This window comes from Lissotriton vulgaris, chromosome 9 (genome assembly GCF_964263255.1).
Source record: "Lissotriton vulgaris chromosome 9, aLisVul1.2, whole genome shotgun sequence".
Classification (NCBI taxonomy): Eukaryota; Metazoa; Chordata; class Amphibia; order Caudata; family Salamandridae; genus Lissotriton; species Lissotriton vulgaris.
This window is the reverse complement of record NC_141697.1, coordinates 1176924800-1176949049: the sequence shown is the minus strand read 5'-3', so window position 1 is coordinate 1176949049 and position 24250 is coordinate 1176924800. Positions and strand designations below refer to the sequence as shown.

At 41.8% G+C, this 24250-nt stretch overlaps 1 protein-coding gene and 1 pseudogene across 1 annotated transcript in view; both read right to left on the bottom strand.

Annotated features, from left to right (window-relative positions):
- Window positions 1-11391: 11391 nt before the first annotated feature.
- Window positions 11392-24250, bottom strand: part of LMCD1 (LIM and cysteine rich domains 1) — a 307023-nt gene continuing 294164 nt past the window's right edge. The window contains exon 6 of the mRNA XM_086939214.1: window positions 11392-12307. Within this exon, the coding sequence (XP_086795340.1) occupies window positions 12149-12307 (159 nt within the window). The 3' untranslated portion in view covers window positions 11392-12148. The remainder of the gene's footprint in view (window positions 12308-24250) is intronic.
- Window positions 18003-24059, bottom strand: LOC147692967 (zymogen granule membrane protein 16-like; annotated as a pseudogene).

The following is a 24250-nucleotide window of genomic DNA, read 5'->3' as shown; positions in this document are numbered from 1 at the left end:
GATTAGGAAGAGACAACTCCTCTAAAATCCACAGATTATTCGGAGTCGGGGCTGTGGGCATTCTATTGATACCACAATTGCAAATCCTGTTTGAAATGTCTGTTGAGCCACATGTAACACTTGGGGCGCGCTTGACAAGGAGAGTACAGGATTCTAAGACACTTGGGACCTCTTTTATGGGGCAGCTTGCAGCGCTTTTGCGCCGCCGAAACGTCGCTTTTTTGACCTTCCGGTGGTGCAATGTGCTGGGGCATATTTTTAAGGCCACATAAAGCTGCTTTGCAAGGCTTTTCATGACCTTGTAAATATGTGCCCCTTTCACGCAGAACACTGTGTGAATGGGCCATTCCATGGGTATTGCTGTGGGTGTTCCGACTCAACACCCATGGGATCTGAAGCTTTCTCAAATTTCCAAGAAATTGTAAACCTGGGAATGCGTCAGATTCTAATGCCACCCAGGGGTGGTGTAGCGAGGCGCAACGAGGAGAAATGTTTTCATTTCTCCTCTTTTTTCACTTTTTGTATGTGTGCTGCATTCTGCAGCACACATAGAAAGAGGAAATCAACTGAATTAATTGATTTTGTGCAAGAAAGTGTCCCTTCCTGCACAAATTCAAACAGCCCTGCAATGCAGGCACCCTTGCACTATGGTGCATGGGTGCCTGTGTTGGCGCATGGCAGGCCATTGTGTGCCAGTGTAGGGGAAAAGGGCAGGTATGCACCATATATATTATAGATACAGTGCATTCCTGCCCTTATCTTTTGACCCAGGGCAGTGCGGTAAGATTCCTTGCTGCGCTGCCCTATGTCAAAACCTCATAAATTAGGCCTCTTTTTTGTATCCCCTGCCTGTTTCCTGAAAGACCCTGCTTTTGTCCTGCCAGACTTCTGTCTATGGGTTTTTTGTGGGTACAGTACCTGTTTCAAACTGGATTTTAGTGTTAATTTGTGGAGGACACAGTAGATTTTCCTATGACACCCACACACCACAAGCCCTCAGAGCCTAGGTTTAGTGTGACCAAAAAGTTTTGCCATCATCAAAATGCCATATTATCTGGAAGTGTGGGTCTGTTTGCTGTTAGGCAAATAGGAATGACTGAAAAAGTGTGCCCCAAGTGTTATAAGTAAACTTGGGAGACCTGTCAACAAACCTCAACAATGTAATTTCAAAAAGAAGGCCACTGTGAATGGGGTCTGCCTGACAGGGCGACATAACAAAGGCCCGGCCAAGTGCCAACTACAATTTAGCTGTGACAAGGGAAGCCTCTTTGAGTGAGCACCAGGTGTCCCAGGTGTTATATGAAACCCCCCACTAAACCTGTCAATCAGGATGTGGCATATAAGGAGAATTTGACACTTTAATGTCAAAAAGGATGCTCACAGTCCCACCTTGCATGTTCTATCAGATTTAGAGGGGTCATCGTTGTTCATTTAGGTGAGCCTGTTGTTTGCTCCTGGGAGACATTTCACAACAATTCACACCTATCCATATAGAGGTGGGAGAGAACATGCAAAGTGGCCCCCAGAAAATGTAGGCAGGGAAAAGATAACTTCCTAAAAGTGCATTTTCCTTAATAGTTATCACAAAATCGATGTTGCCATTACATTGAATTTGAAATAGCTATTAAAAGAGTACTCAAAGTATATTTCTAGCTCCTTCCAAACAGAAATTAGCATTATTAGAGGCAATAATGTAACACAGTGATTCCCTATGAAACAGCCATCATTGCTACAGTTAAAATATCTTTCACTGCAAGAATATGTGTTACGTTAAACATTTACATGGCCTACTTTTTAATCCCATGCACCCTACTTTTTTGGTACCTATTAGGGGTGATTTATACATATTTTAAAGGAAGGCTTGGACCTGTAGAAAGGGGTTATTTTGAAAGGTCAAATTTTCAGTTTAAACTTGCATAGCAAGACTACAGGTGGAGGGTAAGCTGTCATGTTTACATTGTCACTGTAGTGGATGACAATGGGTGCTGCAGTCCACTTGAGAATTTAACTTAGTGGCCCTGGGTGCACTTTTGTACCATGTACTAGGGATTTATATGTACTTTAAATATGGCAGATGTAGGCCGTAATTCAACATGGTCAAAGGGGAGAACAGGCACTTTACAGCTGGTTAGCATGGGCAAACTACAGAGAGGTCTAAACCAGCAAAAACAGTCAATGAAAAATACTAGGATTGCAGCACACAAAAGATGTTCATTTCTAACACACCTCAGTTCCCATTTCTGACAAAATTCAAAGATTTCACAAACTGAATGAACAATGTTATTACACATATTCTTATAGAAGCCTGCCTCACATTGCATGGAAGTCTTTAGTTTTGGGTGCTTGTTATATACATATATTTTATTTATGTGTTTGCATAGTGTTCCTATACACCATGGCTCATTGGCGTATCTCACTTACAACCAATGAGTAGTAGGCACATGCAGTGGAAATTGAAGAACCAAGCACAATTTTGGTATGTATCAATGGCAGAACAAAATGTTTGAGATTAGCAATGGAGGCGATAAATTTCAGCCAATGCAGAAAAGAAGAGTTTTTTCTGAAGGAAAACAGAGCCTGCTGACTTCAGTGCCCTGCGAATTACTATTCCAGAAGGTGGTTGCCTCACCAGTGAATGTCTGGTTAGGCCATGACAGCTGTGAAGATTGTACACACTTTGATGTAATGAGACTCCTGAATGTTTGTTTATGGTAGAGCATCCTGATAGGGACTCAATACTATTCTTTCCATTGGTCAACAAAAAATAATATATTAGGGAAGGTGATTAAAATGTAGAAAGTTTGTCATTGGACCTAATTGTTCTTCAGTGGAGTGGAATAGCCTTTTGTAGCTTCTGAATCAGGAACCCCATGGATCTTCTCAGTGCAGAGACACACTGATAGAGCCATTCTGAATGTGCATTCATATCAATGAAATGTGGCCAGGGTACACATCGCCTTCTAGTTACCTGCCTTTGGTCTGACCTTGCTAGCAATACATTTTTTCACCTGAAACAATCCATTCAGAGCATCATGAATCAACAAAACCTTACTTGTAAGGACAACATTTAAATTAAAGGGTTGCTTCACAAAATCATTTATGAGTGATGACAGTAGTATTAAAGGGGCACTCCTTTACGTACTCTGGAACGCTGTGGTGAATCGGCCCAAAAACATCTAACACTGTGTTATTAGAAGTATAAACTGAGCACAGTCCTTTCTTTTTCTGCTAATTGCATATTGCTGTTAACTGTATAAGAAGGCCATTCTTCCATCTCAGGTCTTGGTTTGTTGATGTCCCCTTCACTGGCTCCTTCTGGGTCCCACAGTGTTTCCTGGTGTCTATGAAATTCATTATTGTCAATCATTACAAACTGACCAGTGAGTCTTCTCAAGACCTTTGATCACATTTGCCCAATATGCTAATCACTGTGTGATATCTGTTATCAAAGCACTTTGCCCAGCCTGATCTTGAGGCCACATTTCCCCATTACCCCCTTGTCATTTTCAAGGGCCCTCCTTTTGTGTATACCTGCATGCGTCCTCTGATTTCTCTCACATACCCTTCCCCTAAGCCCTTCCTTCCCTCTTCCAGACCTCCTACTTGAGGCAGTTCTGACACCTTGCCTCTTGAAATGTCCATGAGGAGACATTGGTGGATTAGCATCCAGCTGTGACAGCTGCAGGTAAGAGCGATGGGGCCGGTGGGGAAGGGGGGATTTAGAGAGACGACCATGAGGGAAAATTAATTGCTTATTTAATTTTCCCTTGTGGTCGTCTCTCGAAATCCCTCCCACCTGGCCCCACCGCCCACTGCTCTTTCCTGTAGTGGCTGCAGCTGTTAGCATCCGAAACCAGCACCCTGTACTCCTTGTGGAATGGGAAAATTCCTGATAGTTTGCCTGGCCTGCTATTTTTGCATAGATTCGGATGTTAATCTACTTCAGGCAATGGTTCAAGCAATTACCAATATACACAATGACTTTGGAGGTTGCGTTCCAAGAGTATAATAACTTTTATACTAGACGTCCAAGGGGTCACAGTAAGAACTGTGATCGGGGTTGGTAATTCTTCTGGACAGACTACTGACCATGTTTCCTCCATCTCGACACCTAGAGTAATTAAGGCTCCCTTAGCCCAAAAACTTTTCAGTTGATTCCCCAATTATTTCAATCTTTTCTTGCCTAATGCAAGTTGCATTTTTAAAATCAAGGAAACACTTTCCCAATGGCCAATAAAAGTCTCAATTATTCTACATCATTTGACTACAAACACATTGCCATGCACCACACCCTTGATCAAAGATGATAGCCATTTGTTTTAAACAATATTCAAACATCTAAGAATAACTTACCAGTGTATTTGAAATAAGCAGACTATCTACTCAGCCCATGTGAGGTTACTGACTTTTAACCAAAGCACAAGATACATTGTACAAAATGTGAGCAAATGTTGCCAATTGTTAGCTTAGACTGGATTGGACGGATGTAGCAGCTGCAGCAGCTTTCTGCAATGGGCTGAGAATAGGTGAATGAAGCATTGTCTTGAGTTGTCAATTGACTCACCTGACAGAGTCACAGACACCGACTAAACAAACCCTTCAGATGGACACAACGACCAAATCGTAGGAATGAAAGGCAGGGTTCGGAATGACCTCATCCGGTTAAGGAGACAGAAGACATCCCCAAGTATGGCAACAAACTATGGGAGCCCGTGCTAACTGGAAACCTGAGGAGACCCTTATATATAGAAGAGAAAACTTGATGTCGTAAAGAGGGACTCTGTCTCTACTGTATCATTTTATAAGAAAATGCCCAAAGTTGCATCAAAACGAATGGGCCTGTCCCCATCTTGGCAATTTCTGGATGGGCCTATTTGTACAAAGCGAGACTGCACCCCTCAAGCTCCTTACTATTTACCCATCAAAGTCACCACACACACTGGTTCCTTTGCACTTCTTTTCTTAATTGACTGAGGTGCCTCTGGCTGTTTTATGGATTGTACATTTGGTGGTTGATATCGCCATGCAGAAAAACAGGAAACAAATCCAAGAAAATGGTGGGGCATTGAGGTGGACATTATTCACTGTTTTTGTTATAAGGTTTTACAAAATCATTAAAACATGGCCGTCAGAACATGCACATAAATGCCTTTGCACCCATTTTGGAATGGATTTAAAACCATTTCAGAAATGGAAACCACTTGCACTGCAAGCGCAGGATGTGGCACACCTCAAGCTGTGGTGAGGACCCAATAGAAGTGTCTGGGTGCTGCATGGCCATTGCAAAGTGACAAAAGGAAGAATTTCTTTTTTACGAATAATCAACAGCCCACAACTCCTGCCTTCTGAAGCAAACTGTTTTTAGCAACTGTGGTGGGAGCCAATTGCTCAAGTGGGTAGACTGGTGGCCCTTGCTGTATGCAGAGTTGTGTCAAGGCAAAACATGAATGACACTCAAGTAGACCAATGAATGAACTGAGATCATTGAAAGCCCCTCTAAGTAAATCATCTATATCAAATTTTAACACTAACAATATATTTTGCTAGGTAAATTCATGATTCTTATTAGATGTATGCATTTTCATCAAAAGCCAATGGTAAAGACTGTTGGAGTGGGCAGTGAGAGAGACAGTGTACAGGCATATCAGGATACAAGGAGTTTGCCCCTCACTTAAAGGCTTTATCGCCATCCTGTTTGACTGAACTACATGTCGGAGACTTAAGTGCCCCACGAGTGACAACATACATTGCAGAGTTTCACACATTGGCCAGTGCTCCATTCAATCCGACAACCAGTTTTCCTTGGGAGGAGTGCAGGTTTAAACTAACTGTGCTTAAATGAAACACACCAGACTGACAATTATTAGCTCAATTTATTAAAATTTCGAAATATTTTAGGGCATGGTGATGAACTACAACTCTAAGAAAATAAGCACCTAATAGTACATGTTTTGATATTATTGCTATGACACTACAGGTAAAACCGGTAAAGCAGCTAGACAGACACAAAGTATTCACCTCCGCAGACTAAACAAACAGTGATTTCCATAGAAAAACAGGTTGATGTAAAGTTGAACATGAGAGGCACTCCATTCCCAGTGGGCACCAGAAAGTGTGAGGCTTGAGAGCTGGACTTTAGACATTGCTGTACCTTTGGTTGTTGTGTTTCACCAATAAGCTCATGACAAACACTTAGCACAATAGCCTTCCATTGAGCACTTGAGCTTCATGGTTCTTTCCAGTATGAATAGTAGAACCCAGGAATATCCCTTAGTTATGTCTCAAGACAATAATATGTATATATTTAATGGTATTTATATAGTACAAACCTAGCTCTGAAGCAACGGAGAAATGTAAATTACATGAAGGGCCGAGAGATGATTGACAAGATTGTGTACATCATGTGGGGGTTACACCAATTCACTGTTGTTGGGCCTGGCCCTCTCTTCAGGGTGACCTCCAAACTTTGTGCCTTCCTCCTATATTTTTGCTGAATTTGTTTTTGATGGACTTAGGACTCTGTGCACTTTGCTACTGCTAACTAGTGCTAAAGTGCTTGTGCTCTCTCCTTTAAACATTATAAAATTGTCTTACACCCAATTGGCATATTTGATTTACATATCAATCCCTATTAAAGTGGTACTACATGTACCCAGGGCCTGTAAATTCAATGCCACTCGTGGGCCTGCAGTACTGATTGTGCACTTGAAACATGTCTCAAGACTGGCATTGCAGCCTTTGTGTGCAGTTTTAAACTTCTATTTCGACCGGACGAAGTAACCCTTTTACCAGAAGTCAGCCCTAGGGTAGGCTCTGTATTGCCCAGAGAGCAAGTTGCGGTGTATTTAAAAATGTTGACGTGTACTTTTAAGTTTTCCATATCCTGGTAGTGGAAAACTCTTAAATATGTTTTTCACTACTGCAACGTCTACCTCTCCCATTGGAAAACATTGATAACATTGAGGTTATCTTTTTACATTTAATTAGCTGTCATTTCCAAATGGGAACGGGTAATCCCTTCATGTTTGGGGCCTTTAGAATTCTAATGAGAAATCCTAACTAATAGTAAAGTCGAAAATGCCACTTTTACAAACTTCAAAATACAACACGAACACCTAGCTCCGTACTGACCTACACTCCTACTAGTTATGGAGTAACGGGCAAACATTTTTTTTTTATCTGTCCGAAAAGAATTTGTATTAAATAGTCTTTAAACTGATCAAAAACAATTTTTTAAAAGACTGAAAAAAAACCACATAGGGTCAGATGTAGGTAAGTTAATTTTACGATTCATAAATACCGAATTTTACCGATTCGGTATTTATGAATCGGTAAAATAGAAGGGGGGAGATGTAGAAAGAATCGGTAATTGAAATACAAAAAATAGTTACAGCTTGCATCATCTATGAAACACACAAAGTTTAGTCCATATAATTGGACACTTCTCATAAATACTTTTGTGTGTTTCATGAATGATGCAAGCTATAAATGTTTTTGTATTTGTTTCATGTTTGTTTTCATTCAGTGATTTTGTCGTTTGTTGCAATTCGTTGTAAATAATTCCTAATTTTGATGTATGTTCAATTTGTTTTTGACTGCGAATTGTGTTATTCATATGTGATGATTTCTGTGTCAATTTGAGAAATATGTGTTTCTTTTTCAGTCTTTTGACAAAATTGTTTTTCATCAGTTTAAAGACTGTTTAATAAAATTCGATTTGGAAGATAAAAAAATAGTCTGCCCGTTACTCCATAAATAGTAGGAGTGTAGGTCAGTACGGAGCCAGATGTTCGTGTTGTATTTTGAATTTTGAATAGGCCTACCTGGCACTGGTCCTTTGGGCTTAACCACTTTTGTTGTTACTTTTACAAAATTGGCACTCTCCTGCTTTAGCCATTTAGTGCCTGCAGCATGTCTCTAGGTCACATGACTGGGTGTAGCTGACAGTTGGGATTTGTGTATTCCACGTAGACAACCACACACAATAGAGAGCCTAGGTGTGCCTGGATGGGCCATCATTGGCAGGATGGGAGGGAAGAGCTGGGTCGAGCCTTATATACACATAAGTCGGCTGCATACCCCTTATAGCTAGTCTGGATCGAGGACAAGAAAGGCAGGATACCTGGGGACTTCAAAGGGGATTTTTTAAGCTTTCCCCACCTTCCAGAGGAAAGGTACCAGTTATAAATATTGGACCTCAGACCCCAACTCTTCTGGTCACTTCTGGATCTGTGGATACTTTGCCAGGGAAACTGTGCTTCTGAAAGGACTGCCACTCCGATGGACTGCTGCTCCGTAAGAACTGCTGCCCTGTTGTGCTGACCTGCTGCCCATTTGCCTGGGTGAGAAACAAACTGGACCTGCAACTTTAACATTGAACCCCAGGCACCAGCGTGTCTACAGCTAGTCTTCTGGCCTCCTGATCTGAGCCTCAGGGGCATAAAAGGCTCTCCAACATCCTGCCCCAGCACCTGGACCCAGCTGAAGTGAGTTACTGACCCCCAAGTGGTGTCCTTCATTTCCTGGAACCTAGGTGATACTCGGGGAGCTGTATGCAAGCTTTTGGGCTCTTCACATCTGTGAACGGGCCCGTTTTCACTGAGATCTCGCCGCTCACACTACAATTTAATGCAAACCTCCAGCAGCTGCTTCTTCTCACTACAGTATCAACTGCTAGTGGGGGATTACCAGGAGAAGCTCCAGCACTGCCTATCCTTGACACCATGCCTGATGTTCACTCTGCTCCAGTAGCCTTCAGTGACACTATCCCTGCTCCTCGAGGCCCCCTCCAATGTGAACGGGACTCTTGACACAGATTCAAGAAGAAAGGCTTCAGCGGTCCTAACCTGGTGACTGTAGCTGACCTGCGCTCCATCGTGGTCGGCCTGAATGTGTGCCTTTGACCTGATCCAGAGTGACCAGATATCCCTGGTTGGTGCTTTCTGCTTTTTTGAGCTATTTTACCAAAATGCTTTAAAAAAACATAACTCTGATTCTTCTAATTGAATTTTTGGAATTATTCATTACGTTTTGTTCCTATTGTTCTACGTTGGTGTAGGATTTTATTGGTGTTGTGTGCTTACTCTATTACTGTTTAAACTGTTGTATAAATACTTGACACATTACCTCTAAGTTAAGCTTCACTGCTTTGTGCCAAGCTACCAGAGTGTTGAGCACAGGTTAATGTGGGGTAGGCTTGTGCCTTACCCTGACAAAGATTGTGGGAGCTGCTTGACCAGGGCTCACACCTGAGTCAATCAACAATTTAGTTTCTTACAATTGTACACACACTTAGGCACAGGAAAATTAAGTGATTCAAACTTAGGTATTGCGGTTCCAATGGTAGCAGCTTGAGCAGCTAGGCCACATCTTCTCTCATATATTATTTAGGCTTTCTAAGGTTGTGAATATTAAAACAAGAGCACAATACAGAAAATAAGAATCTATTATAAGATTTAGTGCAAAAGTCCCCCACAACTTGCCAAGAAACAATTATCTCAGAGCACTCCTCTCAGCTAATAAAAATTGTTGCAAAAATGAGATGAAACCTGTACTGAAACAGAATGTATAGAACATCAGAATGGGGGATGTTATGTGCCTCAATTTAGACCCTTGAGTCTTGAAATTGAAAGAATTTAGATCACTGGTCACATTGTTGCCTTTAAAAACGTGATCTAGCATGGATCAAAATAAATCTTAAGATACCTATCATGGAAAGTACATTCTGGCACTCATTAGGGTGCTGTGAAATGCTTATCTATGAGTCCACCATGGTGTATCTAGATTACTAACAAATTGAGAATTCAAATTGGGGTATAATTGATTGCTGCTGGCTCTAAAAGTACTAGGGTATTAGAATTCCAGGTCAGCATTTGAATCAGTATACTCCTTATACACCAGATATGTCTGTCTTTTCCACCTTAGAGTCAATACAAGTTCCCACTATCAACACTGCGTCTTGACTCATAAAATAGAAGCATGTCTCTGTTGAGCATACATAAAATAAAAGACAGAGTTTGGTCATGTCTGTGTATGGCAGTAGTGGGACATAACCTGCAACCCAAAGCCTCAGTTCCCGCAATGTTTCTTGGTGCCCCTGTACTGAGATTTCAATCTCCCGAACCCATTGCCAGAAAATGGTAGCAATTTGAACCCATGTCCTCCCCTACTTACAAATCAACAGTTGTTGGGGCAACTCTTCCATTAATGCTGATTTTCCAGCACTTTACACTTAACATAGCTCTATTTGTTGAATATTGCAGAGGGATCTACCTGAGCCTTGCAAGTAGGAGGAACAGGTACTATTACTGGGACCTCTAATTAATCCTATAACCATCTGCGGTCAGTGAAATTAGTTCCAATGAATTGGACAATAATGACACTTGTTATTGCAGTGTCGAAAGACATTCCAGTTTGTGGTGTGTAGTGCCACAGAAATTGTCCATTTCTGAACAATTCTATTTACAGTATATTCTGATGATATGCTGATAGAGAGCTTTATCAGACAGGTTTCAATTATCCAGTTATTTTGTAAATAATATATGCATAGCCAGAATATGGCAGGGTAGTGACAATACATGTAGCCAAAGAACACATTTGGACCAGCCTTGGTAATAAACATACATACACCTAAAATGTTATTAGTACAGTGCATGGTCAAGTTGAACATTATCTCCATAGTAGAGCCTAATTATGTGGGGAAATCATTTCTTACTGCAGCACAGATTTAATTTTACAACCACTTTAAAGAGAAAAAGACCACGGACTAGGCCCACCAGGGCAAGATTTTCTATCAGCACAGATTTAACACGTTGTGCTGTGGTCCTACTTAAATATATTTCTTTATTACATCTGTATATTAAAATAAAGCATGGCTTAAACCATATATGCAGATCCACTAACAGTAAAATGCTATTTATCATCGTGAAGTGGTGAAGAGGGGCATCTTAACTATATTTGAGTGAAATCTCTTCACCTCAACAATGGTAATAGAGTAATACCCTCGGAGCATCCCCCTATATATTATACACTCTGGGCCCGATTCACAGAACTAACTTAAGACAAAATCCTAAACTTACTACTTTTGGTATTCAGAGAAGTTAGGATTTTGTCTTAAGTTTGTCTTAGGACAGACTTAAGACAGACCTAAGTTAGGATTTTGTCTTAAGTCCGTCTTAAGTCTGTCTTAAGACAAACTTAAGTCAAAATCCTAACTTCTGTGAATACCAAAAGTAGTAAGTTTAGGATTTTGTCTTAAGTTAGTCCTGTGAATCGGGCCCTCTTTCACCAGTTTACCATGGGTAGCACTCCCACCCCATGATGGTTTTTATGTTCTCACTGTATTCACTAATGATTTAAAGAAACAATGATGAGGACCTAAACACTGGTACATTATTTTCCTTCAAAACCTTTAATCCTATTTCAAAATGGCAGATTCCTTGAGTAACATGACATTTAAGAATCTTTAACAGTAAGAAACATGTAACACAAAACAATGCAGTATGTGTAAGTTTATATGTTCTAGCAGGACACGTGTATTTACAATGACAAGGCAGTAAGGTGTTGTTACCTGGCAATAACTAGAAGTGGCCTAGGTGTTAGTGTCCCACAGGTTAACATAAAGAGTTGATTTCATATGTTCCTGATTACCCATATTTCACATACATCATATGTGGGCCAAGGTTTGTCAAAGTGAGTTACATAGAAACAGTTCAATGGGGTCTCTGTGGGTGCCATTGTCAGATGCAATCTTGATTCTGAGAGCCCATAATTTGGAACTCAATGCCTTAACCTATAGGGAAGGTCTTGTTACTGAAGGTTACATGTACAGTCCCCAATGAACTTACATCTATATACACACAATAAATTCATTGGGGACTGTGCACGTAACCTTCAGGATCATGTTCTACTCTACACATTGTCATGATCAAGATCACATCTAACACTGGAACCAAGGAGATCTTAATGATATGTTTTATCCCCATGTGCCTTGTTTGATAAACATTGACACCTCTGACCACAGAAAATGTCTCTGCTAGCACGATTCATAGGGCAGACAAGTTGGGTGTTTGCAATTTCTGCAGCATGTCAATTGTTGGGCATAGTCTGGTGAGTTATCAGGCAATGCCCACATCATGAGAATCATCTTCTAACACTGCCTGGCTTGACTGCAGGCTCCACACAGAGGAACACCCTTATCCAGCACATAAGGTCGGCCGATCAGAAGCTCCTCACAATCGAAGCAGGAAAAGTGTTTCTTGTGCCAAGTCAGGCCTCCTGCCAGCTCATAGTCTTCTGAGAAAATGATCTGTGGAACAAAAATGATCATATGAGATGCACATCGTCCTTGGTAATGAAATCCTTTTATAACCGCAAGCAAATCCTCTACTACTAGATAATTAATGTTTCAGGTATCTGGTAGCCATCATGAAATAAGTGGTACAGCACACTAAACAAATGGTTACCCTAAGGAAAACTGATTATATACAATTGAGTTTGAGACAACACTTAGGGGCCCATTATGATGTCGGGCGGATTGCCCCCGCCAGGCTGGCGGTGACCACCACCGGCCTGGCGGGGGCAATCCGCCTGACATCATCTCCTGAATTCCCCCCGCCATATTAGTATGGTGGGGGGACCTCGGCGGACGGAAAGACTGTCTGCCGCTTTTCCGCCCCGGTCGCCTTGCGGCCGGGGCAGAAAAGGAATAAGATGGTGGCAGTGTCTATCAGACACCGCTGGCCATAATATGATGGGCATTTTACAATGCCTGTCCGTGGCGGCAATGCCTCCACGGAAAGGCATGCGGTCTTGACTTTGGGAGCCCCCTGCGGGCCCCCAAAGTGAAGGAGGGGTGGGGGGTGCACACGGGGGGTACCTGTGGTACCCCCCTGCATTTGCATATACAATGCGGTAGGCACCGCGCTGTGCCTGCCGCATTGTGTATGCAAATGCATACATGCATTTATGGCATTGTGGCGGGCGGTGCAGAGAGTACCACCCGCCACAATGTTATAAACGCAGGATGCGGCCGCCACTGTGGCGGGCACATCCTAATACCACTCACGGGACCCCCGCCCTTATGGCGGGCGGTCCCAAACCTGATAGGATGGCGGGCGGACTAAGTCCGCCCGTCATCATAATGACCCCCTTAGTATTTCTTCCTAGCCTTCAATCTTCAACTGTAGATGCACCCAATGTTTAATGATTTTCTTTTTTGCTCCGGCAAACTGGCAGTAAGGCAGGAGCCCACCCATGGAATTCCTTGAGGGCCTCATCTCCTCCAGCACATCCATGCTTCACCATCCAGTGGCGCCAACAATATCAACACCAACTATGGCATAAGAAACTATTGAATTTGATAGGCCCAACATTCGAAATCATATTCCACCTACAAAGTTCTATGGTGCTAGATGCTTGCTGTGACAGTTATCCCTCTGACTGCATCCCTCCATCATACTAGGTGCATCAAATGGACACAGATGATGCAGGAAGATTGAGCTGGAAACTTGGCAGGTCTTCTGCTGGGATCACCTCATGCTCAACATGGCGGGTAACTGGTGGATTTCGACTGGGATCTGAGGAAGCTCCTGGGAATGGATAATGGACACTCAACCAGGAGCAATCTATACATCTGAACGCCACCAGCCCAGACTTCAACCCAACCCTATTTTCAGGATCAACATACCTTACCCCCAGGCATTCATCAGAGAGAGACAGTCAGAGAATTTGGAGGTCATTACCCACGATGATGTACTCATTGGTGGTGGCTAATTTTCTCGGAAAAACATCACTGCTTCTCGATACCCTGTGAGACAGGGACAGCCATCTCAGCTGCAGTCTCCCCACCCTATGACTCAGTAATTTATAGTGTGTGGCACTTCCATCAGCTGCTTCAGTGTTGTCCTAATATTATATGCCTTGGTTCTCTATATATTTAAGGTGTGCTGTAACTTTCTTTCTGCAACTTTTGATGCTCATGTAAAATAATATGTTCTGTTATGTAAAGCACTCATGTCATATGCCATCTGTAATTTATTTTACACTATAACAAACTGCAGGCAAACAAGAAGAATACAATGACAAGTTGAAGATACTTGGTTACTATAAAATAGAATGGGTTATATACAGTCAGGAATATATATATGGCACTAGAACTTAGTATAGAGTGATTAGGCTGTATGTAATAAATTGGTTTATGTATCTCCATTCTAATTTTGGAGGAATTTCAGATTCAGAATGTATTAGCGTTTCTGACTGAATTACAACTTCTGTTGGAATACCCACTTCCAGTTATTTCCCCCAGGGCAATTCAGCATTTAAATGCTTGAGAAAGTAAGGAAGGGGTGGACTGCTGCACAGTGGGAATTCTGTTTCCTACAGGCAATCCCCATTTCTAAAGGCTCTCTCGGAGGATGACCCGGAATACTGCGACGTTCCCACATCCCGAAATTTCCAGTTTTCACAGTATCAGTAATTTTGGGAATAGGAATACCTTTGTAGTATTCCCAAGTCTCTTAGAATGAGGTCCTAGTTATTTCATGTTAGATGTATTGCTTTTTGGGGACTCTGGTCTGTGGAGACCTCAAAAGCTGTGGATAAGTATACGCTACTTATGCAGACTCTAACCGTTGAAAGTCATCAATCTCAGTGATATTATAGAAGATGGAATTCCACAATGGAAAATTTTCTTTTGCCACCTAAATCTAAATCAGGTTCTTTTTCTTCTCTGTCAGCAGAATGTCTAGTCACAAGTAGGGTTGGCTTCTTGTTGAACAGGACCCTCCTGCGATGGAAACCTTATTGCATGTACTGGTGCATTGTAGAAGACCAAGGCATGGAACGCACTAAAGACATCCTTGAGAGTGATGGAAATCCTGTTGACTAAGATCACAAGAGGAATAGCTCTCTATATATCTTGTAATCTATACCTTCAGGGGAATGAAACAGTGTTTGGAAACAGAAGAAAGTAAGGTATTCCCTCCCTCAGTTTGGGACAAAGCTCTTGCTTTCATGACCAATGTGTTAGGCTTATAATGTTGTGCTTTTCCGACCATCAAGGGGAGTTAGGTAATGCAGCAGAAAACACCATGAAAATTGTTGTTAAGCTAGTGAGTGAGAAGGTGTAAGTATGTGTGTAGACCACAATTCAGAGAAGATCATGTTCTAAGGAATGGAGCACAGCAGATTTCTAACACTATGAATCGACTTTTAGCTGTTGACTCACACCAAGAAAACACTGGATTAATCATTGGTCTAAACTAGCAATGTGTAAATGTGTTGTGCAAAGATTAAACACATGCCAAATTTAAATTTTGTCGTTTTCATGTTTGTGCAACCAAACACACTTGCACACACACACATCCGCAGGCACAAAATCCCTCATAAGATGTGGTTGTCAAGACCGATGCATAAAAAACATCAGGAGCCCAGCCAACATCTAGATTTCAAGCATTCAACGCATGGTCTATTTACAAATCCTCTTGTGCAAAGGAATCTGTCTGAGTGGATAACCCCAGGCAATAGATTCCTATATTGAAGATGAACAGATTGGAATTAATCTCAAGCACATGGCAGTGCAAACAAAATGCAATGAATTCTGACAAGCATTTGTTTTATTTCTTTTCTTTTTATTTCACCTAATGGAAGCACTTAAAAATCACAGCATGAGCGGTAATTCGTACAGCACATCTTTGGGAAGGGAAGCATCATCTGCACAAGTTTGGCATAGATGCCTGGCTAGAACTGCTGTCAGAGCAGACCACTGAGGGACTGTGTTATTAGGACGTGCACTAACCCCTTTTTATGTTGAGCATTTGAGACCTCTTGTATATACTTTAGTATATACTTATTATATACTTATATGTGTATGTACTTTGTGGGCTCATGAGATCAGCCCTAGGACTTGTCTGCTTCTGCTTAGGGACTTTTATTTCTATTCAACTGCCTCTATTTAACTGTCTTGATAGAAAACGACCACCAGAGGTCAGTAACATACCAGAATTGCTATCTGCTGAGGGACTTTCTTTTAAAAAATATTCTGGCAACTGCTTCTATTTAACTTTCTTGATAGAAAACGACCAGCAGACGTCAGTAAAATACCAGATTCAGTTTAGCATTCTCTAGATACCAGTCCATAGAAATTGTCTTCCACGAGCACCCGTAGACAATAATATTTTTTTAAATCTTGTATTTTCAGTGTTATGACCACCGAAGGCTCTGAGTTCATATTAAAAACAGAGCTTTGGAGTATACAATTTCCCACTGAAAAGGAATATTTCTCTCCATGTGTTCCCATACCTGGCATGTTACACAGTTTGGTGCTTACTTTCCCTCAGTGTTAAAGACCAGTAGATGTTTCAGCACCCAGGCTAATGTGCTGCATAGCTAAATACATATAAGGTCCCAAAGGTGAGACCGATTGCATTGAAAATGCTTGTTTGGACATTTGATGCTCTGTCTGTCCCTACTGAACGCAGAAGTGTCTCGCCCTAAATCAGTTTCAAGAAGGTCAACAAAATATGACACCATCAACTACCTCCCATGCATTGAATCGTAGGCAGAATTGTACAGTTTGACCAAGCGTAGTGTTAGTTCAAGGGGACCAATATTCTTCCATGTTGACAGTAGTTTCTTCTCTGCTTTATTGTGACATGCTTACATCATGCCCGCTTCCACCACAAATCAGGCAAAAAGGTACATTTAGATGAATAACTGCCTTAAGAATACACATCATAGAACGACGACATATGACCCAAATGTAACTCTTAGAGCACTCTGCCAAAGCCAGGACTTGTAAAGAAGCCCTCTAGCGCTTAGCACAGTATATATAGACCGAGAAGGTTACAGTAGCGAGGAGGGGGATTAAGGCTCATCAATGGATCCAGATTCTGAGAGCAGAGATACAGACACTCATGTTCAGTTGATTGTGCAAATTCAAGATCTCATTTTGCAATGCACAAAAGTGTGTGATTCCTAAAGGCTGGTATGAATTGCAAGGCACTCGTTGCAAACCCTTGTGAGTATCAGGGGCTAGGAGGGGGTACAAGCGCTTTCCTTCTTCCAGGCACACAAAAATGGAAATAACGAAAAATGTTGCTTGCCTCTTTGTTCAACTGGAATGGAAAGTTTACCGACCGCTCTGGCAGATGGTCCATATGAAAAAGTGCAAGCTGTCAATATCTGGCAGTTTAGGCTCTGCATCTGCAGTCTGTGGACATCAGGAGGACAAGCCCACAGCCCCGCACACTGATGCATGCTTTTGCGATGGATGCCCAAGTCACAATGTCCCACAATTTGTAGAATTGAGCCTTAAATGGACTGGGAGACAATGCCAGCACATTGATAATGTGAGTGAAGGGATGGACATATGCTGTTGCTACCCCAACATTTGAAAGTAGGTGCAATAAGCCACAAACACTGTTCCAAACCATGAGTAGTAATGACCGGGTGGTTTGCATCTCACTGCAAACAATCCCTTTGCACTGTAATGGAGTAGAGAATCCTTCCCAATGCAAAGGTGGACACAGCTCTATTGGCAACGTCAATCAAAGCAGCAAAAGATTGTGTTGTGAGCAGACCTTTCATATCTGGCACTGAAACGGTTTTGTGTCGCACTTTGTCCACCCCAGGGGAGCATAGCTGGCTGGGAAAGCATAGGATGCAGGGAATTTCTGTAGCCAATCATTAGGCCAAGAGAGTGACATGCCACTTCTGTCTGAGTGCCAGGATCAGAGATGACTGAGGTGAGCTGGAGAGCACATGATTATGATCAGGTAGATATTTATCTTTTTTTTTACATTGTATAGTAATTTTATTTGGTTGGATGACATTGCTGTCTGTCTGTGTAAAGTTGGATAAAACATTGGTACTGAATGGCGAATTTCCTACACAAAGGCAAACACTTGGAGCCACAGTTCTGTTGTCCCACTACTACTGGCCACAAGCGGATGAAGAATATATGTGTACATTTCACAGACATGCAAAGTGGGCTGGAAAGACAGTTAGCTGCTCGGCTTTTCCTCTTCCACAGCGCAGTGGATACAGTCCTCTTACGGATTGCGGTCCCTGTGGAAGCCGATGCTGTGGATGACAGAAGAGTAACGCCCACAGACGTAGCGTAGAATTCCATTTTGGTAGAGTGGGAAGTCATTGAAGCTGGTGCCTGAGGGCTGACAAAATCAAAAGAGGCGCCCTCCGTTGGTGAGTAAAGTCAACTTATTGACGTAGGAGGCACATTTGCCAGAGGCCTGGGTGATGTACTCACCAGGGTGAAGGTTCACCTCCAGGATTGTTCCTGCAGTGTTGCCATAGTACTGGCTCCACTCATTGCCATACCTTATCTGGGTACCAATGATGTGGCTGGGATTCTCATGTATCCGAAGGGCTGTGATTGGTCCTTTCAGATGTGGTCCTTGTTGTATTCCTATTTGATGTGTGTTATATCCCTGTATTAGATCATTCCTAGAATGATCATAGGTCATGTAGAGTGTTTAGTATGTCACGTAGAATGTGAGTAAGCAGGAATGATCAGTTGGAGATTACCTGCCTTCTGTGTATGTATAAGCTGTCTTATCTCTACAATAAATCTACTTGGAACTTCCTTATGTGTGGTCTAACTGGTGTGATTACCACATAATTACTGGCGACGATCGGGAGAACAAAACCACCGACAGTAGAAGAGTTCAAGACAGCTCCCACTATTGAGAAAAGTTCATTTCAAAATCTTTTTTCTCCTTTAAGAAACCTGCTTGCCTGCATCTTACACGCGGTAAAATTGTTTCCGCGCTAGATGATTATACAGCAACGTTTATTCTTCTAAGCTTGCAAATCAAAATTTAAAGAACAGCAAGAACAGCATTTACAACTATTCAGAAAAGCTGCTGCCTGCGGGAATGCTTCAGTGGAGAAAGCTGATAACGAGGCTACAACCGTGAGTGAAAAGTTAAATTTTCGTACAAATTATTCTTTTCATCCGCACATTGTGTATCTCACCGTTGGATGGTGCATCATTTGAACGGCAGCATAATCCTGCGCACCCGCCACAGCACTGAATCTTCGTGTGTCTCAGCAACACACCAAAGACTCCATCGCGCACCCAACAATCCCGCGACAGTGAGCATCTCTCCGGCGGACGAACGAAGTGCACCCTGGGTAGTACCCTTTCACCTTACTGACGTCTGACGTCAGCAACGTGCCGCCATTTTGTTAATCTTCTTCGTTTTTTTTCACAGAGTGCTCTATTACGGAGCGTTTGTTCAAAACAAAACAGCTTGATCAGCGCAGTCAACTGAAAATTACTTTTAGCAGGTATCGACTACTTGTGTCAACAGTCAACAAGGTAATAGTCTAAAAAAAAATAAAAAATTATAACGACAATTTTAAACTTTATTTGTGATAATTACAATGTCCAATATTGCTGCCCCACCTCATTTTTTACAAACTGCTGGTGAACCTAGTATTGAGTGGGATCTATGGTACCCGATGTTCTTAGCCTATATTGATGTACTGGAAAAAGATGGGTGTTCAGCAAAGCGCAAGTTAGCACTCCTTAGACACTGCCTTGGTGGAGCAGGGATCAAAGAATTTGATAATCTTCCGCCCATTGATGATGCTGGAGATATTGACCTATTTGAAAAAGCCTCTAGACAAATGAAAGTCCGTTTTGGCAGGAAAATAAATACAGTTATGGAACGTTTTAAGTTTTATTCCCGTGTCCAGAAACTAGATGAATCGATCGAAGACTATGTTTCTGCTTTACGTTCGTTAGCTTGTTCTTGCGCATTTGAGACTATTTCTTACGAACAAGTTCTACGAGATCAAATAATGATGCGCACTAAAAGTAAGAAAATTCAGGAGCGACTTTGGCTGGGCACGGAATCTTCCTTAAGTGCTGTCATTAACATTGCGAAGGGGATTGAGCAATCCGAATTGTTTGTTTCGGAAATCAGAGGTCAAGCCTCCAAACCTCAAGTTCCTGAAACTGAAGTTTCTTTAGTGAAGAGCCAAAACACGCCTTCTAATTTTAATAGGTTACCTCCTAGAAGGGACAATGAAAAGAAAGTTCCTGAAAATAAGAATGTTGTTGAAAACAAGTTTTCCTACAGGAAAAATGTTTATTGTTATAGATGTGGTAGCTCTAATCACTTGGGAAATTATAGAGGGTGTCCAGCTTGGGATAGAGTTTGTGTTAAATGTAAAAGAAAAGGACATTTTGCCAATGTTTGTCGTTCTTCCCAAAGGGTCAATTACATTTCACAGGAAGAGGAGGAAGTTTTACAAAGCTTCAATTGTATTCTATCTGTGGATGATTCTGAACAGAAAGAGTTTCCCTCTTACACCATTTTTGTGGATAACCAGCCCATTCTCCTAATGATGGATTCATGTTCATGGTATTCCATCATTGGTTTGAATCTTTTCAAAAACCTCTGGGGTGACAGAGAGCTTCTTACTTCTGACATTTCTGCAGGTGGTTACACTGGGAAAAAAATAAACATGGAAGGTTTCTTTTGGGCTGATATTCAGGTTGCCGATAGATTCGCCAAAGGGAAAGTTTATGTTGCCACCAAAGGTGTCGCTATCTTAAGTTGGCCACATCAACGTTTACTTGGCATTAAACTTGATCCCAATGCCAACCCCCCTGTTTATTTAGGCGAACCTTATGTTTTGAGTATTTGTGATGTGGAAGACAATTCTCTGTTTGTAGAGTACACTAAGAAAATGTTCCCTGATGTTTTCAAGGACACCTTAGGTAAATTTGTTGATTTTCAACACAAGATTATCCTGAATGATAATGCCATTCCAGTCAAGCACAGGGTCAGGAATGTTCCATTGGCCTATCGTGAGAAGCTAAAGGACATTTTGAGCGATCTTGTATCTAAACAAATCATTGAGCCCATAGAATCCTCCCCTTGGGTTTCTCCCATTGTTTTATCGCTCAAAAGTTCTGGGGAACTCCGTCTGTGTGTGGATCTCCGCAGTTTAAACAAGGAGATTTGGGTAGATAAACATCCTCTCCCTAACATCCATGAATTAATTTCTTCTCTCACAGGTGCTACTGTTTTTTCAACCATTGATTTGGCTAGCGCCTATCATCAGGTTGAGCTGCACGAAGATTCCAAAAGACTTACAGCTTTTGTGACTCCTGAAGGCATGTTCCAGTATTTGCGAATGCCTTTTGGACTCGCTAGTGCTGCTTCTGTGTTCCAACGCCTGATGAAAGAGGTTCTTCTTGACTGCAAAGGAGCCATCGCGTTCCAAGATGACATCTTGATTTTTGGGGCAGATGTCAAGGAACATGATCAGAATTTACATTGTGTGTTGTCTAATGTGCAAAAAAAGGGTCTTACTTTAAAGTTTAACAAATGCAAATTTAGGCAACCCAGAGTTGAATATTTGGGACATGAGATCTCTAAAGATGGCATAAAACCTAAACTTAATCATGTAAAAAGTATTACAGATGCTCCCATTCCTTCCTCAAAGGAACAACTGTTGTCTTTCCTAGGACTCACCGAATTTTATGGGAAATTTGTAAAAGATTACTCCACTATTGAACACCCTTTGCGGTCTTTGCTTAAAAAACAGGCTAAATTTGTTTGGGGTACAGAACAGCAAACCTCTTTTGATTCTTTAAAAAGCAAGATTGTCAATGCTCCATTTCTTAAACCTTTCTCTGTCCACAAAAGCTGCATTGTTAGTGTAGATGCCAGTAACGTAGGGCTTGGTGCCGTACTTATGCAAAAGGACCGTTTTGGTGAATATGTTGTGTCCTATGCTTCTCGGACTTTACGGGACGCTGAGTTTAATTACTCTACTATAGAGAAGGAGCTTCTTGCTTGCACTTGGGCTACTCAACATTTTCGACAATTCCTTTGGGGCACGAAATTTATTTTGAGGACCGACCATTAGCCTCTTGTTAACATGTTGTCTGCTGGTGGTGGTCGAACTCTCACTGCTCGCCTGGCTCGTCTTGCTGCTAAGTTGCAAGAGTACCAGTGTGAAGTTGTTTATGTCCCTGGACGACTAAATGTACATGCTGACTGTATGTCACGTCTTCCTGTTGGTGATACTTCTAACACGTTTCCTTCTGACGAATGTGATGTCGCTTTCTCTCTTAGTGATGTTAATCTAATTAGTGGTAAGGATGTAGGAAATTCTATTACTGAAAGCGTTTGGTCTGATGCTATGAGTCACGATGAGGTTCTTGCTAAGGTCAAAACCTTCTTGTGCACTGGTTGGCCTGAAGAGAGGAAGTTATGTGGTGATTTAGCCTCTTTCTTCAAAGTTAAAGACGAATTGTCAGTAATTGATGATATGGTTTACAGAGATGACAAAATTGTCCCTCCCCTCAATGTCCGTGAATCCATTTGCATGCTAGCTCATGAAGGTCACATGGGGATGTCCACGACTAAAAGGAGAATCCGAGAGTACTATTGGTGGCCTAGTATGGACGCGATGGTTGACAGATGGGTAAGGAACTGCTCTCCTTGTTCTTTGAGCGACAAATCTGTCAAACCTATCTCTTCTGGGTTTTCTCCTGTTGAATTAGTGTGTGGACCTTGGAGGAAGTTAGGAATTGACATCATCGGTCCTTTCAATTACCAGTCAGGGAAAGATATGTTTGCCGTGGTTCTCGTAGATTATTTCTCCAAGTGGCCCGAGCTAAAAATTGTTGAAAAAGTCAATTCTGAAGTTGTTGTTGAATTTTTAAATGAAGTTTTTTGTAGAGAGGGTTTACCAGAAGAAATTGTCTCCGACAATGGACCTCAATTTCTAAGCGGAGTTTTTTCTGCTTTTCTAGGGTCTTGTGGTATTCTCCACAAAAGGGTTTCGAATTACTCTCCACAATCCAATGGCCAGGTGGAACGTTTTAACAGAGTGATTAAGGAGTCCTGCCAGTTGGCCCTACGGAGTGGATTGAAGTGGAAAAAAGCTCTACAGGCCACTTTGTTCACCTATCGTATGTCCCCCAACTCTGTTACTGGTTTGTCCCCCTTTGAAATGTTGCGTTGCAGGAAACCTGGTACCAAGATCTTTCCTTGGTGGCTGAAGATGAAAGATTCTGGGTATTTAGAGCTGGATATGAATAGTATTAGAGACCGTATTGGCAAATACCAAGACAAAATGGTTAAAAATTCTTCCCCGAAATTTGTTTCGCCCAAAATCTCTGTTGGTGATTTGGTCAGGGTGAAATTTGGAGGTATCATTCCTAAAGGCATATCTAGGTGGTCTTCGCCTGTCAAAGTCACAGAAGTTTTTAGCAAAGCTGTTAGAGTTGAGGGTGGTAAGATCTGGAATTTCAGGCGTATTTCAGCTTGCAGGTCAAATGTCATGGATGAGAAGCATATCCATTCAGATCCTATTGCCTCTGATTCTGGTTTTCATGGTTCTCATGAAGCTTTTGATCATCTGCATTCTTCTCAAGTACCTCTGCCTCGAATTTGTCCTAACAATATTCCTTTTCAGGTTGTTCCGTCTAATGCTCATCATGCTGTTTCTCAAAATATTGTACCTCATGATGTTGTTTCTCAAAAAGTTGTTTCTCAGGCGTGCTCTTCCCTGCCTGTCAGTTTACGCAGTAGTTCTCGTGTAAAACTTGTTCCTGTAAAGCTTAAGGATTATGTTTGCTCTTAATGTTTTTTTTTTTTCTTCTCTTTTCTTCTCCTTTTCTTGTAGGGTTTATCGTTTTTTTTTTTTTTTTTTCGGTGGGAGGTGTGTTGTATTCCTATTTGATGTGTGTTATATCCCTGTATTAGATCATTCCTAGAATGATCATAGGTCATGTAGAGTGTTTAGTATGTCACGTAGAATGTGAGTAAGCAGGAATGATCAGTTGGAGATTACCTGCCTTCTGTGGATGTATAAGCTGTCTTATCTCTACAATAAATCTACTTGGAACTTCCTTATGTGTGGTCTAACTGGTGTGATTACCACAGTCCTGAGTTGGAAAATACGGTTCCGCCTCCAGCTCCGTACTCCCCAGCAAAGGAAGAGAATCGACTCTGGATGTTTGCAGCAAATGCAGACTCTACCAGCAGGAGGGAGGCAAGCAACACAGTCATCCTGGCTTTCAGAATGAATCCGATGCACGAAAGAAGCAGGCAGTGACGTGTTTCCGCCTTTATTCCAGCCCTCACTTACATAGTCCTATGTGGCGACTACAGGCAGGATGTACAGGATATGGTATTGACCACTGTACATCTGATAGATTCTCATCACTAGATTGTTGGTGGGATGCGTCTAGGTGCTCGTA